This window comes from Nematolebias whitei, chromosome 15, assembly GCF_014905685.2.
Source record: "Nematolebias whitei isolate Nwh7 chromosome 15, NemWhi1, whole genome shotgun sequence".
NCBI lineage: Eukaryota > Metazoa > Chordata > Actinopteri > Cyprinodontiformes > Rivulidae > Nematolebias > Nematolebias whitei.
The window spans coordinates 27,047,044-27,065,942 of NC_056512.1; the positions used below are offsets into that span (position 1 = coordinate 27,047,044).

General features: G+C 41.6%; 2 protein-coding genes across 2 annotated transcripts in view; both read right to left on the reverse strand.

Annotated features, from left to right (window-relative positions):
• Positions 1–1,330, reverse strand: part of mapk8ip3 (mitogen-activated protein kinase 8 interacting protein 3) — a gene marked incomplete in the record, with an annotated part of 43,613 nt that extends 42,283 nt beyond the window's left edge. Inside the window, 1 exon segment of the mRNA XM_037688516.1 lies at positions 433–1,330. Coding sequence (XP_037544444.1) covers positions 433–701 — 269 coding nt within the window.
• A 6,849-nt stretch (positions 1,331–8,179) lies between these two features.
• On the reverse strand, positions 8,180–18,769 carry jpt2 (Jupiter microtubule associated homolog 2). The gene is made up of 5 exons (XM_037689559.1): positions 18,596–18,769; positions 16,334–16,485; positions 14,669–14,820; positions 13,271–13,307; positions 8,180–10,050 (listed from the first exon to the last, which is right to left on the reverse strand). Exons 1-5 carry the CDS (start codon positions 18,649–18,651, stop codon positions 9,773–9,775), a joined length of 675 nt encoding a protein of 224 aa, XP_037545487.1. The 5' UTR covers positions 18,652–18,769; the 3' UTR covers positions 8,180–9,772.
• Positions 18,770–18,899: the final 130 nt, after the last annotated feature.

The window sequence follows — 18,899 nt, forward strand, 5'->3', positions numbered from 1 at the left end:
TAAGTTCGGCAGAAGCCTGTTAATCACCCTTTCATTCAAATCAGTTGCGTTGGAGCAGAAGAAGTAAAACGTGCAGGGTGGTGTTCCTCAGGGATCATGGTTGGGAACCGCTGCAGTAGAGGACCACAGTGCTGAGTCACTTCACCTGCTGTCTGTTTCTTCAGCCTCTCAGACGTGACTTCACTGCCTGATGCAATAAGGAGCTGATCTGCTGAGTTTTTTTAAATGTTTGTAAACGCAGTCAGTGCATCTCTGAGTTATTAGTCCGAATAGGAAGCACAGGAGCACGTGCACAGGTGTAATAACCGCTCAGGGATGCTGGGAGGAGGAGGAAGCACCGGGGGCGGCTCCCCCTGAAGGATGCAGCAGTTTTGTTCAGTTTGTGCCCAGCTTCAGCTCACCTCCTCCGCGTGCTTCCTCAGCGCCTTTTCCCGCTCGTACTGCGTGATGAGCTGCTCGTTGTCCTCCTTCAGCAGCTCCAGCTCCACCTCGTGCTCCTGGTTCTCCGTGAGCACCGCGTCCAGGTTCTCCAGGACGTTCACCACCAGCGGCATCAGCTCCTTCACCACCTCCTCGTCGTAGCTGTGGATGAGCCGCTCGAACTCCCGGTAGATCCCGTTGGCCAGGCCCGACACGCGCTCCGACATCACGGTGCCGGAGCCGTAGTCGTCCTGGTAGACCACCTCGTCTATCTCCATCATCGTGGCGGCCGGATCCGGGGAGGGTCCTGCTCGTGCCCGATCACCTTGTTTTCCAGGGCCTGGTGTGGGCGAGAGCGTCGCGGTGTTCGAACCGGATCAGCACCAGGCGCGAATCACACGAGTTAGCGTCTTTTACGCAGATGCGCCAGAAACAGCGCGCCGCTGTGTGCGCATAACCTTCAGCTCCAGACGGGCTCCGGGCTTCTGTTTCAGATTACAGAGGGGCCCAGTGGATCCACCACCGCTAATAACACCAGGCTGACTTCACCCCCCCACAGAAGCGGCCCTTATCGCTCCTCCGGTACCGGCGGATGTGTTCTGACCCAGCCTGCGGTTCGGCCGTCCATGCCGAGGGAGCTACACGCCTCGGTCGATGGTGATGTTGCACCTGCTGCCTTCAGCAGCCGCAGCCATGGAGCCCTGCCATTACTGGCAGAGGAGATAAATCAATAAACAAACAAACAGGTAAATAAATAATCCCGGCTTTCGATCCACCTCCTAAAACACCGGCTCCTCCATGTTTTAGTCCTCCTCTTCCGCGGGGTCGCCTGGGTGAACTCGGGCGGTGAGGGTGATGTCTCCCTTTGGGAGAGGCTCTCTCTCCCTGCTGTTCAGGATGGAGGAGCCAGCTGACCGAGGCTGGATGACGTCACGCCGTCTGCGATGACTCACTGCGTCAAGTCAGACGCACGGAAACAGGAAAACACCTGGGGGATTTCACAATAAAAGCTGCACCAATGGACCTGTTACAATTTCGGAATGGACCTTATTCTCACAAAACATATTCTCACATTCATAGAAATAAACAAAAGTATGGAACAACGTTTAATAAGTCAAGGGTTAACTATCAGGACATAATCAACTGATTTGGTCTTCAGGTTCTAAAATGATTTAACTCAAATCTCAGCTTCCACCATTTTGTTATATACAGTAATAATGATTAATTAAAGATGACAAAGAAACACCAAGTCCACTCTGATCTGACAGTTTTCTCAAAGAAGGCAGAGTCTTCTTTTCCTAACTCAGTAGTTGTTTTCTGTGGGACTGAATGTGGAGGAATAGTCACATTCTTCTTTTTATTGCTTCAGTTCATTGAGGGTTGACAAATATTTGTTTCTGTTAAGGTTATCTGAGTAAGATAGAGGTCTGGACTTTGTCTATACTGTTACAATTTTATTTTTTCAGTTCTGTTGTAGATTTGCTGCTGTTTGGGACCACTGTCCCACGTTGATTTAAGCTGCAGGACTGATATTTTCATATTTGACTTTAGAAGCTTTTGGTCTACAGAGGAGTTCATGGTTGACTCGGTGTCTGCAAGGTGCCCAAATAAAGCCCAAATCATTACCCCTCCACCGCCATGCTTCATAGTTGTTACAGGTGTTTAGCATGGTGGGAACATCTTGGCTTTAGTGTCAGTGCAGAGAACATATACTGTATGCATCCAGACATGAACTTTAACCTTTAATTTGTTGACTGAATCCTGCAGAGTCTGAGGACAAAACTTTTGTGCGCGTGTGTCATTTCTCTGATCATTGCATGGTCTGACCTTGGGGTGAATTTTCTGGGATAATGATTTTTTTTTTCTTCTTTTTTGACATTGTGTTATAACACATCTGCCAGCTTAGAGTTTAATCTTTTTTTGAACCCAAAGATTGTGCTTATAATGAATCCTGATACCCTATGATACCCTAGAACAGGGCTTCAACCGGGGGCCACTTCCGGCAATTAAATCCAGCCCACTGATGAATTCAATAGTAAAATAAAAATGAATGAATGAATAAATAAATGAATAAATAGAAAACATCTGTGAGATAGACCTTTAAACAATTTGAAACAGCAAATATTTCGGTCAGAGAAGGAATCATATACAAAGTATGTGCCCATATCAATTTTCAACATTTCCATGAGCATACACATTTTAAAGAGCCCCCTCCCCACTGAAAACATTGATTTCCACAGCACACCACCAAGCCTCACCCTGATAAGTTATTTGTCAGTGTTTTAATGTTAATAAAGTTAAATTACAAGCATTAAATTTGCAGAAACACGAGTTGAAATACTGCGAGCTCTCTCTCTGTGCGAAGAGTTCTGATAAACTGATAAGTGTGTGATCACCCGCAAGGCGGATTACACAACCAAGATTTATTACTGAGGGATTATTGATGATGATGCACAACAATTTAGTTAACCACAAATAGAATGGATTACATGAATTAATTCATTTTAGTATTATTTTATTGAACCTTTATTCACACAGGTAGTTTCATTGAGTCACGAGGACTCGTTTTCAAGAGATCTGTTGGGAGCAGGTGATGGGGGTTAAGGGCCTTGCTCAAGGGCCCAGAGTGGGACAGAGGAGGATGGAGACAGGTGTGTGTGGGTGTTTCGTCTTTTCCACACATTTTGATTTGTTGGTCCAGGGAGCTGAACTGACAACCTTCCAAAAATAGGCCTCCCTTCTCTAACCTCTGCCCCACCACTCCCAAATGCTGCAAATGTACATAAATGATACGAAGAAGACGTTCGACATGCATAACACTTATTACTTTCAGCCCAGATACAAATATTGTTTTTGGTGTGTTAAAACATTCTCAGAAATCTTTACCACCGTCATCTTTACATTTGTTGCTTCGATTCATTTAGTTGTTGACGGTGGAATCTTGTCCTCAGGCGCCAAAACTTAACCAGGTCTCATGAATAATTAGTATTAACTTTTTTTTTAAAGCAAAGCAAAAGTAAATGTTTTCCAAATGCATATAAAGCAACAATTTCTATACAATTATATATATATATGTATATATATATATATATATACATATATATATATATATATACATATATATATATATATATATATATAATAAAAAACACGTGCCCAGATGTATGATTTTTGACATCTTATTCACTCCATTTTGCGGGTCAGGACACTTCCGTTTTATTTTGAAAGAATTAAACCGGAAGTAATGTGCTTCCCATGGAAATCAACTTCATCCAGACCCTTGAAATAATTACTGCCAAAAATTCTTTCTAATAAATACAATACACACCCTTTAAATAATGAATGAATACTCCACAGTGCAGACAGGCAGCTGCACTTGCTGTTACAAGACTTTTTTTATTTTATTGTATTTATTTATATAAAAAATAAAAGCTTTGGAAACAATCTAAAAAAGTTAAGTCTGGTCCTCTGGATATGTAAAAAACAAAACAAACAAACAAAAAAGTAGAAACGTTTCGTCTTTCATCCGAAAGACTTCATCAGTCTGAAGTGCTGGATTCAGCACAGTCTTATAAATAGCACCTGAGACTGAAGAAGTCTTTCGGATGAAAGATGAAACGTTTCTACATTTGTTTTTTTTTGTTTTTTTGAATGTCCAGAGGACCAGACTTAACTTTTTTATATTTTTCTACCTGGATTATTGAGCATGCATCAGGATATTTTGAAACAACTTTCCCAAAGGATCTGTCTGGTCAGGGCGTTCAGGAGACAAAATAAACTATTTTATTATTAATATTTATAAAATAATAAATTATTTTATTGTACTTGTGTAAATGTCATCTAAATAAAGTATACATAAAACATACTGACTAGTTTGTCCAGTTGATGACTTTTACATTTCCAACATTCAAACGTTTGGATCAACATTTACAATGCAAGTGAACTGACCTAATATTTGCTCCACTGATCAGCCAGAACATTATGACCACCGACAGGGAAAGTAAGGAATGATGCTCATAACTACCAGGGACCTACAAGCATAAAAAAATGGGCATGATTGTTTGTTTAAAAAAATGTACCACTTAGAATGATTCAACGACTTCAAGCTTTTGTGGGAATGTAGTTTTTTTTAAGAGTAGCAGTTCAAACTTTATTCAAGTCAAACTCGCGTAGCTTGGGTGGCTGCTTGCAAAGGAGAGCATCAACAATGGAGACAAAAACTGGCTAATGAAGCAGAAAAACTGCCTCAGTGAGGCGTGCTCAGCTCCCACGATGAAGGCATCCAATCTTCCTCCAAACATTTTACCAGATAAATTGACCAACGTACTGTACAAAAGTCCATCTATAACAGTCGATAGTTCAGGTGAAATAATATGAGACCTCAGATCTGTGCCCTTTTCAGGTTACATCATTAAACACACATGTTGAGGATGTACAAATGTGCAATACTATTACTATAAATATTTCTGTGTTATATAATCTTTAATTACTTAGTAGTGACAGAAATCCCATTTTTACATTTCACATCATTCAGCTGTTTGTTTGTTTTTTTTGCAGGAGCTTACAGAAGAACGTCTGAAGATGAGCTTGGAGCGTTTCAGAGGGTCTGATGATGTTGCACAGATGGCAGCGTTGGTGAACTGAAACTTCTTATAAATAAAACCATCACTGTATGTAACTCAATATGTTCTGATCTAAGTGTAGAGTTTACAAAAACTTTCACAATCTGCACTGAAACTTGCGCAACTGAAATGTCAGTTTTCAGCTGTTCCCCATCACATATTAGTTTTTTGTTTTTTTTAAACCCAACTACCGTAATCAAAAATACAAAGAGATAAAAAAAGACAAAAATACAAACTGATAAAAGATTTATTCAACGTCCAGAGTTTCATATTAACAAAATTCACCAAAACTTACACAGAAATTACTTCTCAGTTTTTGTCATATTCATGTAAACATCCATTCAACCTTTATTTAGACCGGTAAATCCCATTGAGCCTCGAGGACTCATTTACAAGAGAGACCTGATTTCAACAAAGAACGATGACAACAATGGACAACAGCGACAACAATAAACAGTTATAAAAAGGCATACAGATTTATTTATTTTTTTTACAAATAAGATGGCAAAAAGAGTAACAAAAACAGCTAAACATAAATTAGTAGAACTTTTAGTCGTCTATTATAGACAGACACACACACAGATAGATGCTTTATTAATCCGGGGGCGGGGATTTGAGGCATCCAGTAGCATGTTGAAGTTTTACAGAAAAAAAGACATGAAATAATTAAAAAAGCAGAATACACAAATTTGGAAAAATACAATATGCACATGCACAAGGTGGTAGGGAGTACTACATTCATGATTAACACACACATATATATATTTATGTATACATACAAGCATACATATACATGTGCATATGTACATGTAGAAATACATACATACCTAAGTGTTCAGGTTACCATAGATTTACAAGACGCTATTTTTACTGTACGGGAGGAGTTGAAGATTTTTTTTTCCCAGCACAGAACCAGCTTTCCTCATCAGCCTGTCAAGTCGCTCTGCATCTCTCCTCTTAATGCTGCCTCCATGACACACAACAGAACAGACGAGGACAGCACAGACTGGTAGAACATCAGTTCTGTAGTTTCCTGAAGATACTGAAGGACCCGAGCTTCCTCAAGGAGAGCCTGCTCTGACCCTTCCTGTAGAGGGAGTCCATGTTCACTGACCAGTCCAGCCTATCATCCAGTTGCATGCCCAGATATTTGTAGGTCCTGACCACCTCCACATTGACCCCCTCAATTGAGACTGGCTTCAGGGTAGGCCCAGATCTTCTGAAGCCCACTAGCATTTCCTTTGTTTTACTGAAGTTCAGCTGTAGACGTTTGGATTTGCACCACACTACAAAGTCCTCAGCCTGGGTCCTGTACAGTGTACACCCTCTCCTGTCCATCCTGCACATACCCAATGATTGCAGTGTCATCGGAGTATTTCTGCATGTGGCAAGTCTCCCAAGTTATAACTGAAGTCAGATGTGCACAAAGTGAACAGAACTGGAGAGCACGGTGCCCTGCGGTGCTCCTGTGCTGCTATTGCTAACCACTGTGTCGGAGATGCAGTCCCTGATCCTGACATGTTGTGGTCTCTCAGTGAGTTTGTAATCCAGGAGGCATGTCCACCTCCATCTCCTCAAGCTTGTCTCTCAGTAGAAGGGGTTGGATAGTGTTGAAGGCACTGGAGAAGTCGAAAAACATGACCCTCGCAGCACCGTTTCCCTTGTCTAGGTGAGAGTGAGCCCTGTGCATAAGTCAAGTCAAGTCAGATTTATTTATAGAGCACATTTAAAACAGAAACTGTTACCAAAGTGCTTAACAAAAATATCACAACATCAGATAAAAAGTAGCAAGATATATTTACAGCACATGGAATAAAAATATAAAACCAAAAACAATTAGAAACAATGAAATACTAAATCAGATCACGATGTGTCAAAAGTCAAGGAAATAATAACAAAAAGCATAAACTCAGTCAGAAACAATGAAATACTAAATCAGATCAGATGACCTTGTGTTAAATAGGAATAATAACAAAAGCATTAACAGAATCAGCATCAAAGAAAAACCAGATCTAAAGCCGATCACCCTGTGTTAAATGTCAATGAGTATAAATGTGGTTTTAGGAGAGATTTAAAAGCAGAGACTGAGGTGGCCTGTCGAATGTTGATGGGCAGATTGTTCCAGAGTTTAGGGCCCACGACTGAGAACGCTCGATCTCCTCTGAGCTTCAGCCTGGTTTTTGGTACGGCCAAAAGCAGCTGGTCTGATGATCTCAAGTAATCATCAAGTAACTGATCATAAGTAAAGAATGGCATTGTCCACCCCCTTCTTCTCCTGGTATGCAAACCTCAGTGTGGTGAACCTGAGGTCTGTTTCAGCAGCAGTCGCTCCAGGGTCTTCATTACATGACCGATCATGATCAAGGTGACCGGCCTGTAGTCATTCAGCTCCTTGGGGTGTGCATTCTTAAGAACTGGAACGAGGCAGATGTCTTCCATGTGAAAGGAACCCTCCTGAGACGCAGGCTCAGGTTGAAGACATGTTGGAGACGTGGACAATATGCTTTGAGCACACCATGTCTGAGCCTGCTGCCTTCCTGGGGTGTAGTCTGCTAAGCGCTCTCCTCACTTGATATACAAAGAAGGTTGGAGGGGGGGACTTTGTGTGTGTGTTTATTCCAGCGGATGTTAATGACACAGATAATGATGGTAGTGGAGGTGAGGGTGGGGGATGACGAAGTGAAAACGACTGCTGGAAGAGAGGGGGATGGGGGTGTTGTGGAGCAGGACAATCAAACCACCTGAAAAAGGTGTTGAACTGGTTTGCCTTGTCCACCCCACCGTCTGCTGAGCTGCCATTGTTCTTCTTGCAGCCTGTGATTGTCTTCATTCCAGCCGTCACAGCCTGCAGGTCTTATCTCTGACTCCAGGCCCACCTCCAGCTCAGGCGGCTTCTGGTTCGGACTCCCTCGTCATAACTCACACCATCTCAATAAATCAAGGAAAAGTGTACTCAGTTTACTAGTTGTATTAAATCAAGGCAGGAAAAAGTTACAGCGTTGCCCTCCAATACAATTTGATGCGAGATCAAGGACTGGAAGCGAGAGCAGAAGACCTGCAGGCTGCGACACATCCCAGGTTAATAAATACAGACAATTTTGTGTTTGCATGGGAACAAACAACGATGACAACACATAGCACTTTATTATTTATTTATTAACTCTTCCATGTTATTTTCCTGCAGCTTTAGTTCAATTTAACAGAAAAGGTTTTCCATCCATCCATTATCTTTACCCGCTTCATCCTTTTGTGAAACTAAACCGTAACTATGAAGACGCTGCTTTCAAAAGGAAGCTTAAGTCTCAAGATTTTGTATAAATTAGTTAAAACTTATTTTCATGCCAAAGTTATTAAACTTTTAAGAGGATGTTGAGCTTTAATACACAGTTGTGTTTGTGTATTTAAAGACACTTCAAGTTAAATAGTAAAATACTACGATTATGTTGCAAAACAGTGTTTTCTAAGGCAGAACTTCGCTTTATGGTAAACATAATGTTTCAGAGACTAAAAGTTTAAAGTTCGAGGGGAAAATAAAAATTAGTTTTATGTAAGTTTTACACCATGTGTGAGACTGAAATAAATAAAAGTCAAGGCCTGACCTGCTTCCTCACTACAAGGCTCTTATCAAGTCATAATTGAATTTAAACACACAATGCAATTATGCAAATGAGCCACAGATAAAAACAACCAGACTTTAAATGCAAAACAAACAGTTTTATTGCAGTTCACTGGATTTCATTCTTCTGCTGCACTCATTACCGGCCGGGCACTTGAGCACAGAGGGGGGGACAGGCTGGCATCAGAATACCTTGGATGTGCATAACGACGCGGGCGAAAAGGCGATTATCGGTGATCCCACCTGCACTCAGGTAGGCCACGAGCTTGTCCAGTGTTCACTCGTTTTCAGCCGTTTTAATTTAAAACATAAACAGAGGCCTACCCCAAGCAAACAGAACAAATAAAGAGACATGTTTCTCAGGCACTGCAAACAACGAGGACAAGGCAGAAAAGTACCTGCACAGTACATTCACGGGAAATAAATGGAATTTCTTTGAGACATTTAGGAATCAGTGATTTCATTCGTCTTTGTTTCGTTTCTTCTTCTTATTTTTTGGTTTCTGTTCTTGATCAGATTGTCAGCGTCGTTTGTTAAAGTAAGCATTAAGTACAGAATAACTGATAAGGCAAAAAAAGATGACACGTTAGGCTCATAAGGCTTCTAATTATACAGTCGTAATACTTTCATACACATTTTATGTAAAGATGAACTTTAAACAGGTCACACATTTGAATCTAGGTCCACTTAAAGCTTCAATCTTGTTCTGACATCACAACCGTTCTTTGAATTCAAACACGTTTTTAAATGTGAGAAACTTAAAAAAAGTGACAAGAGTTACCACAAAACTGAGATTCAGCAGCGTCACAGTCAGATGAGTAAATAATTAGCCAGTTGATTGACTTTAAGGCGATTGTATCACTGCAGGTTCCAACGAGAAGGAGTTAAAATAATCAGACATGAGTTGAGATTCAGAAAAGGATGAAAAGTGCTAAATGTTGAGGACTTCACATCAAACCAAGAATCAAATATGAACACACAAAAAAAATCTAGTCTGGGTTGGGCTGTATTGTGCAGGTGGCAGGAGTGTAGAGAAGGAATGAGACAGAATTAGCAGGAAATAAAAACAAACAAGAGTTTAGCCATGATGTGGGACAAGTGTGCACTCAGCTGATCAGTAGAAAACCACACTGGACTTTCCTCCAGGGGGGTTGAGGACCCGGTTGTGAGAGCGAGGCTTGGGTCCCAGGTGAGGCTCATGGTTCTTCATCAGCTCCTCGTCAGGTGTTGAAGTAGGCGGTTTGGGTTGCGGAGGGGGTGAGACGGCTACAGGCTCCTCCTTTGCTGGAGCAGGAGCAGGAGCAAGAGCAGGAGCTGGAGCAGGAGCTGGAGCAGGAGCTGGGGGAGCAGTTTCTTGCTTCACCTCTGGTGGGCTGACTTTGGCTTCAGGAGCTTGAAGGAGAGAGAAAATATGTTTATTACTAATTATTGAATCTTTCATGAGACTTTTACAAAGTTGTATTTTACATTTTGTGTCCATGGAAAACAAGTTTAAATAAAAAGAAGAAAACTGACGCCTGTTCCACCTACAACCTTGAGTTGTACATTAAAATGTCACTATGCTTAAAAAATACTGAAGAAAAGCTTCCTATGCAGATTTTAAACATGTTTTTATTTAAATAGAACAGGTTTGTAATATGGATATTTGATTGGAACAAATACATCAGTTTACCATGTAAAAAATATATACATCAAAAATATCCCGTTGACTATCTAAAAATGTCAAGTCTGGTCCTCTGGACATTCAAAAAACAAAACAAAACAAACAAACAAAAAAAAAAGGTATAAACGTTTTCATCTTTCATCCGAAAGACTTCTTCAGTCTGAGGTGCTGTACTCTACCTACAAACCGGATTCCAAAAAAATTGGGACACTAAACAAATTGTGAATAAAAACTGAATGCAATGATGTGGACATGGCAATTGTCAATATTTTATTCGTAATATAACATAGATGACAGATCAAAAGTTTAATCTGAGTAAATGTAACATTTTAAAGGAAAAATATGTTGATTCAAAATTTCAGTGTCAACAAATCCCAAAAAAGTTGGGACAAGTAACAATAAGTGGCTGGAAAAAGGAAATTGAGCATATAACGAACAGCTGGAAGACCAATTAACACTAATTAGGTCAATTGACAACATGATTGGGTATAAAAAGAGCTTCTCAGAGTGTCAGTGTCTCTCAGAAGCCAAGATGGTAAGAGGATCACCAATTCCACCATTGTTGTGCAGAAAGATAGTGCAGCAATACCAGAATGGTGTTACCCAGCGTAAAATAGCAAAGACTTTTAAGTTATCATCATCAACTGTGCATAACATCATCAAAAGATTCAGAGAATCTGGAACAATCGCTGTGCGTAAGGGTCAAGGCCGTAAAACTCTACTGGATGCTCGTGATCTCCGGGCCCTTAAACGTCACTGCACCTCAAACAGGAATGCCACTGTCAAGGAAATAACAGAAGGGCTCAGGAATACTTCCAGAAAGCATTGTCAGTGAACACAATCCACCGTGCCATCCGCCGTTGCCAGCTGAAACTCTACAGTGCAAAGAGGAAGCCATTTCTAAGCAAGCTCAGACGTTTGCACCGGACCAGGGGTCATTTAAAATAGAGTGTGGCAAAATGGAAGACTGTTCTGTGGTCAGATGAGTCACGATTTGAAGTTCTTTATGGAACACTGGGACGCCATGTCATCCGGACCATAGAGGACAAGGATAGCCCAAGTTGTTATCAACGCTCCGTTAAGAAGCCTGCATCACTGATGGTATGGGGTTACATGAGTGCTTGTGGCATGAGCAGCTTGCATGTCTGGAAAGGCACCATTAATGCAGAGAACTATGTTCAGGTTCTAGAACAACATATGCTCCCATCTAGACGTCATCTCTTTCAGGAAAGACCCTGCATTTTTCAACACGATAATGCCAGACCACATTCTGCAGCAATCACAACATCATGGCTACGTAGGAGAAGGATCCGGGTACTGAAATGGCCAGACTGCAGTCCAGATCTTTCACCTATAGAGAACATTTGGCGCATCATAAAGAGGAAGGTGCGACAAAGAAGGCCCAAGATGATTGAACAGTTAGAGGCCTGTATTAGACATGAATGGGAGAGCATTCCTATTTCTAAACTTGAGAAACTGGTCTCCTCTGTCCCCAGACGTCTGTTGAGTGTTGTAAGAAGAAGGGGGGATGCCACACAGTTGGTATGTTTACATGGACATAAGTAACCGGATCAAATGGCCGGTCGGAATAAAAGTGTGTCATGTAAACGCTCCGTTCGGGTTATTTTTTGTGTATTCGGCGTGATCCGTTATAATTTCTGATCAGAACGAAACGGGTGGTTTACGCCGATCCGAAACCCGATCGGTGCGCATGTAAACGCTTGATCTGTTCATTTTTATCTGATGGTGAAAAACTGACCTGACTGCGCATGTGCGACTTTGCCATTTCCGCCTGGCTAACGCTAATAATATTAGCATGTCAGGGAAGTAAAACTGGTCGGTGAGCGACACAACATTTCTACTAGAAACTTTTAAAGAGCTCAAAATGATTTCTATTACCTGTAGCTCAGTCAGGGAGTGCAATAACGTCTCCAACATCATTAAAACCTGTCGCGGGTCCATTTTGGGTGCTCAGGTTTTTTTACGTTCACCCGGAAGTAGAACTTCTTCTTCGGTGGTTTTTTTAAGGAGAGTTTACCACTCTGCGCATGTCAGTACTGCTGTTCAGAACAAAGCCCGCTGCATGTAAACGCTCATCATGAACTGATTGTGCCCATGTAAACAACACATGTGAATTATTCAAACAAAACACAGTTCAATCCGGTCAGAGAATTCTGCGCATGTAAACATAGCTACTGGTAAAAATGGACTTGTCCCAACTTTTTTGGGATTTGTTGACGCCATGAAATTTGGAAACAGATTTTTCCCTTAAAATGATAAATTCTCTCAGTTGAAACTTTTGATCTGTGATTTGTGTTCTATTCTGAATAAAATATTAGATGTTGGCACCTCCACATCATTGCATTCAGTTTTTATTCACAATTTGTTTAGTGTCCCAACTTTTTGGAATCCGGTTTGTAGATTATTGAGCATGCATCACGATCTCACGTTGACTAGATTATTATTATACACTGTTGTGGGCGTGGAGACTAACAACTGTAGTTATTGTTTATAGTAAACACTTGAAGGTTTGCTTTTATTGTCATACTTCTTCAGACATAAAAGACTGTACCCTCTGAACTTGATCCAGTCTGGTATGGCTTTAGTAAAAATATTTACAGGATTCTGCATGTTCTACAACAGGGTTATTCAACTGGCAGCCCGCAGGTCGTGACTTCAATCCGGCCCACTTCATTTAAAAACTAAAAAATAAATAAATAAATATATTTTTTGGGTTCCGTTTATTGCATTTATGATTCAATGCAATAAAATAAACTAATTTAAAAGGTGACAGATCATTGTAAAACTTGGTTTATTTACATAATGACTTTAATCTCTGGATGTCCGGCCCCGAAGCTGCTGGCTTCCAGAAACTGTGGCCCCCTGAGCAGTTTTGTTGAATAGCCCTGTTCTACAAGCTTAGTTTAAGAGTTATGCACGTTAACTTACCTGGAGATTCAGGTTCTGGTCGCACAGATAGATTGTCCTACAAGAAAGAAAAAAAAAAGAAATTAATGATCAGAGGGTAAAAAAAATAAATTAAAGACCATAATGTTCTTGCTGGAGTGACTGAAGCTATGCAACAATCAAACAATGGGCATGACATGACGACTTCCTTAAGACAGTTTAGATCATGTGTCAAACTGAAGCCTGTGATACAATTTTATCTGGTCCAAAAGATTATATTTTATAAGTGAACTGATCTCCAAACTGAGACAGACTGAGTCTCTATGGATTCCTGTTTTACCTAAAAATTGAGGACAAGGAGTGCTAAGCACAACAATTCGCTGACTCTGAATTATGGAAAATTATGGAAGGTGAAACATTTCAGCAAAAAAAAAAAAAAAGAAACTGTCCAGATGACCTGACTGAAAATTGTTGGATTGTACACCTGGATTACTGAGCATGGACTTTTTTGGTTTTGAACCAGTTAGACATGACTGTCGACGAGGATGAGGGACGGCACCACAGGAGGGGGCGTGCCAAAGACACCATTTTGGCACCAACATAACTGGCTTGTTCCACTTTGGAGTAAGCCGTTTGGGGGAAGAATCAGTTTTGTGTTGTGTTTTTCCTTGACTGATGAAGCCTTCTGGATGGAAGGTGAAACGTTTCAACAAAAAAAGAAACCGTCCAGATGACCTGACTGAAAATTGCTGGATATGGAAAAATAAGTTTGTCAGTAATCTGATGTTGACATAGAAAGAGAAACCATCAGCTCAAACTCTTGCAGATGAATTTGCAGCCAAGAAAAGGTATCGGCCTTTGGCTAGTGTACATCAGAGCGTCTGCGTGATTATATAGTTTATTTGTCTGTTTTACAGTTTTTAGTTAAGACTTCTTTTTACTGGTTTGATTACATAAAAAAAACTGCTGATAGAGAAAAAGACAAAAAAAAAAAAAACTAGTGAGGCGTCTTAAGTTTTGTTAGTTCCAAACTCTGCATAATCTGTCCAGGAAAACATTAGGTTCAAATTTAAATATGAATCAACAAAATACAGCTGAAAAAATGGTCAGTTTACCAGTAGACTGTATTTTGTCATTAAATACTGACAATTTTTGAGATAAGGAGCGGGTCAAATTTTTGTAAGAGTAAATAATGACTGTTCAGAACCAGAGTAGAAATCACAACGCAACACATGGATGCTGTTTCAACTCGTTTACCAGCATTTAGATGAAAAATGACTCAGAGATAAACCTGAGTGTGTGCCATTGTTAGCTTGTTTTACATTATTAATTTGGATGATGCATTTATAATAACTTGTCAGCTAGTCCTCAAAAGGCCCAGAAGCTGGCGTGTTTACCATCAGTGTGAGGCCTCAATGATAAAAATGGGTTATGGTTTACCTTTGGCTTGTTTGGGTGACTTCTGCATGAGCTTTGGACAGGTGCACTCTCTGCAGACCCAAAAATGTTGCTGGCTACTCCACCTGGAGCTGTGGGTCTATGAGGTTTAACTGGAGGCTCAGGTTCACCAAATATCCCACTGCTCTTCCCACCTGCACAGAGTGTCACCACAACGTTTTAACATATTGCTGCCATGACACTGTATGTCCTGGTATGTGAACACATTAGTGTTGTGAGTCTGATGTCTGAAAATGTGGAAAATGACTGACTCCATCAACAAACAATACCTGAAATCAAAACTTATATGGCTTTATTAAATACTTCACAAAATCTGGGAGGTGTGCAAGCATGGAGTCCAAGTATTTATACTGGAATGATCAAATCCTTGAATCGCCACCTTGTTGTAGTGGAGGAGTTTGTGCATCTTAATGTTTCTAGGAGCTAGACTGTCTGAGGCAATTGTACCGGGCAGCACCTTCGGCCACTGCCCATTGAGTCATGCACCCTGCTTGTATGGTCCCTCCTGCAGGTGGTGGACCCACAGGAAGACAAGCCCATGTTGCTCATTCAGGCTGACCTCGACTGGGCCCCATGGTGAGAGGCACTGAGCTGGTACGATCTGATCAGGTCTCTGATCTGAACCCGAGCGGTGTTCTTTTTTGTTGGACTTTTGTGCTAATCATAGTTTGTTCATCATATACACCATGTTCGAACATCAAGGTGTCTATAAGTGCACTTGGCACCAGGACGCCCTGGGTCATAGGTTGATGTTTGACTTTGTAGTTGTGTCATCTGATCTGCAGTCGTTTGTTTTGGACACTCAGGTGAAGAGAGGAGCTGAGCCGTCAACCTGGCAGTGAGTCGAGTCAGACGCTAGACAGACCCAGTAGATCCAAACACGTAGTGAGGGTTTGCTGGGAACGCCTGGCAGAAGAACTCGTCAGAAAGATCTTCAACTCACACCTCCGCTAGAACTTTAACTGCATCCCAGCTGAGGCAGGGGACATCGAGGCTGAGTGGACCATGCTGTTGCCACAAGGTTGTCTGTGCTTCTCATGGTGGTGAGGCATCTGCAGTATTGTGGACTCTGTGCTGGTCTGTTATGGTGAAGAGGGAGCTGAGCTGTAAGGCAAAACTGTTCATCAGTCGGTCTACATTCCTACCCCCTCACCTATAACCAACTCTGGGTAGTGACTGAAAGAACGGGACTGCGGATGCAGTTGGTTGAAATGAGTTTCCTCCGCAGGGTAGCTGGACTCTCTCTTAAAGATAGGGTGAGAATTTCATTTATTCGGGAGAGACTCAGAGTAGAACCACTGCTCCTCCACATCAAGGAGCCAGTTGAGGCGATGCGGGCATTAGATAAGGATGCTCCCTGGGCGGCTCCCTAGGGAGGAGCTTTGGGCATGTCTGACTGGGAGAACACGAGAAAGACCCAGGACACGCTGGAGAGACTATGTCTTTCGGTTGACCTGGTAACACCTTGGAGTCCTCCCAGAACAGGTGGCTGTGGAAAGAGATGTCTGGGCCTCCCTGTTCAAACTGCTGCCCTCGTGACCCAACTTCGGAACAAGCGGAAGATAGATGGATGGATAAATATCAAATGAAAGGGACAATTTTTACAGCATGGTCTCTGCACATTCATTTTACTCAAAAATCTCTGACCTGGAGGATTGGAGCGTCTGGAAACACTCTGAGGCTCTTCTGGTGGAGTGAAAACTTTGGAGGCCATTTTGTTAGGTCTTCTTGATGCTGCAGAATCATCTTCATAGCCACCAAAAAGGTTGCTGGTGCCACCACCAGGAGGCTGCAGCACCCTGATCGACAAAACAAAACGTTACAATTTGACCAACTCAGACAAAGGTTTGCTTAAAAAAAGTTGTTGAAGTTTGGTCAGCGACACCTTGAAATTTTAACACTGATTTATTTTTTTTAATTAAAAAATATATATTTCCTTTTGTAAGATGAAGACACAAAGGGTCAACAATCACTGCCTGAAAGGAGGAGGGCAGCATCGTTTTCCTGAGGGCCATCTTGGCTTAGCTGATGCGACAAAACGTACAGGAAATGAAATGAAAGTCACCATTGGCTACAATTTTTGGTTGCATATTTACATTTTGTTGAAATACATTAATATTTTAGGGGCTGTCCACACAGACAGCCTTTTAGGAGCCTCAAAACAGTATTTCGAAATTAAAAAATGGGTTTCAGAGAGAAAATCTTGGAATGACGCTCAAATTTTATGTAACAGCATACAGCTACAACTTCAGTGCTTCTTGTGTTTGTGCTGCAGAAGCTAAAGAACCTTGTAGTTTAACTACAGCAAACCCCTTTTATATAAGGCCGATGATCCATAACATGCGCAACAAACTTGACTCACAACAAAGGAGAACCAGTCAGCAAAAAAAACAACTTTAAGAGATTGGACATTTCACACACAGCAGGCAAGCTTTATGCACATGCATCTTAACCGTTCTCTCATGAGCTCGACCTGCTGGGTCGAGCTCATGTCCAATCCATGTCCAATCTCATGTCCAATCCATGCTCATGTCCAGCAGGGTTCAGAGGCTCTCCATGAGGTGATCCTAACCACTTTTTAGGTCCTACCTTGCCGAGTTGCAGACAAGCCACTCTTAGCTGATAATAATGACGTCAGCAGACCGAGGGGGCTCTCCCATGGCATTGACTGCTTCAAAAGCACCATTTTCTACAACCACACAAACTTGCTTTTAGCCAGTTTTCTGTAACGTAGGTCTTATAGGCTTTTTCTGGATCACCAATTTGTGCATGACCAATCATAGACCGAGCAGCAGGCATGATCTCATTGTCCTCCGTGGTTGGGACCCCCCCCCCAAAATGACATTAAAGGAGTGTCGAGCAGCCTTCGTACGATGATCCCGCCAACATCAAGGTGCCACAGCGCCACAGAGGTGTGGCATGGTCACGATAACGTTTCACCTCATTTCTGGTGCTCTCGTGTGGACGGAGACATTTCTAGAACAGGTGCCAATCCAGCTCACTGTTCAAACTTGCATAAATACATTGAGACATTCCTTACAGGAGATCGAAACATCTCAAAAATGTTTGCCAACTTTGGACAGAAGCTGGAGAGTTTTATTGCTTCTTTAGAAAAAGACAAATGAAGAGAACGTTTTGGACAAATTGGACTAGGCAAGGTCTTAGCTTTGTACCCATGAAGTAATGCTTTAGACAAAGAAAAATAATGTTTAGGCTTATTTTAGTTAGATAATATGAAAAAGACACCACAGACCTCAGTTTATAGTCATTACCAGAATTCTGGCTTTACTTGATTTAGTTCAAATTGTGCCAGTTTTCATGAGGACGTATGAAGGACCACTTCTGGCCTTGTTTTACTAACGAGTGACCCTCAAAAGAAGCAGTGTTTTCTACTTTTTTCAGATTGTAGTAGTGCAGGAGTAGTAAACACTAGAATATGTGACAGAATAACCAGCAACAAAATAACAGGTTATCTGATTACACCAGGGGACGGAGCTGTAGGTAAGAAAACTGTCATTTGTTACTTTAAAAGTCATGTTTCTGGGATGACACGTTCCTGAGTCCATCGTATAACTTGATAAAAAAAACACACTCGTGTAACAAGAACAATGTGACCACAAACCCGTTGAAGGAGGACACAAAGACGAGCTGCCGTCTCCCACTTCCGCAGCAGACAACGCCTGATAGCTCGAAGGCTATCACTGACCCTTGAGTATATTTTAACAAATCTCGCTGAAGATAAACACTCATAATAGATTGTATATAGGTTGCTTAAGAACAGAACATTGATCGGGCTTGAAATATTAAGCGATTGAGGACGTTTTAAAATCTACTTACTTGTGCTAACTGATCACACGTACTCATATTTGAGTCACTTTAGACCGACTTAAACGGAGCTATAATTGTTACCTGGAGCTCGGTTTTGAACCCGTGCTTAAGCCTTGAAACGTGTTCGTCGAAGTCATGGTGGATTTGTTTGGAGACGTCAAGTTTCCGTAGACAAGTTCGTCGTTTTTTTTTTTTTTGCCACCTAGACAACCAGCAACTTCCACCCTGCCTGCGCCTGCCCAAAACACTCCCCAAGAATCTGAGGCCGCCCAGCTGTGACGCAGAGAAATGTCACTGGTCAACGGCCAAACCCGGGTGCGCTCGATTTATGTATCCTTCAACACGACGGGAAAACGTTGATGTTGTTACCCTGAGTCACTCAAAG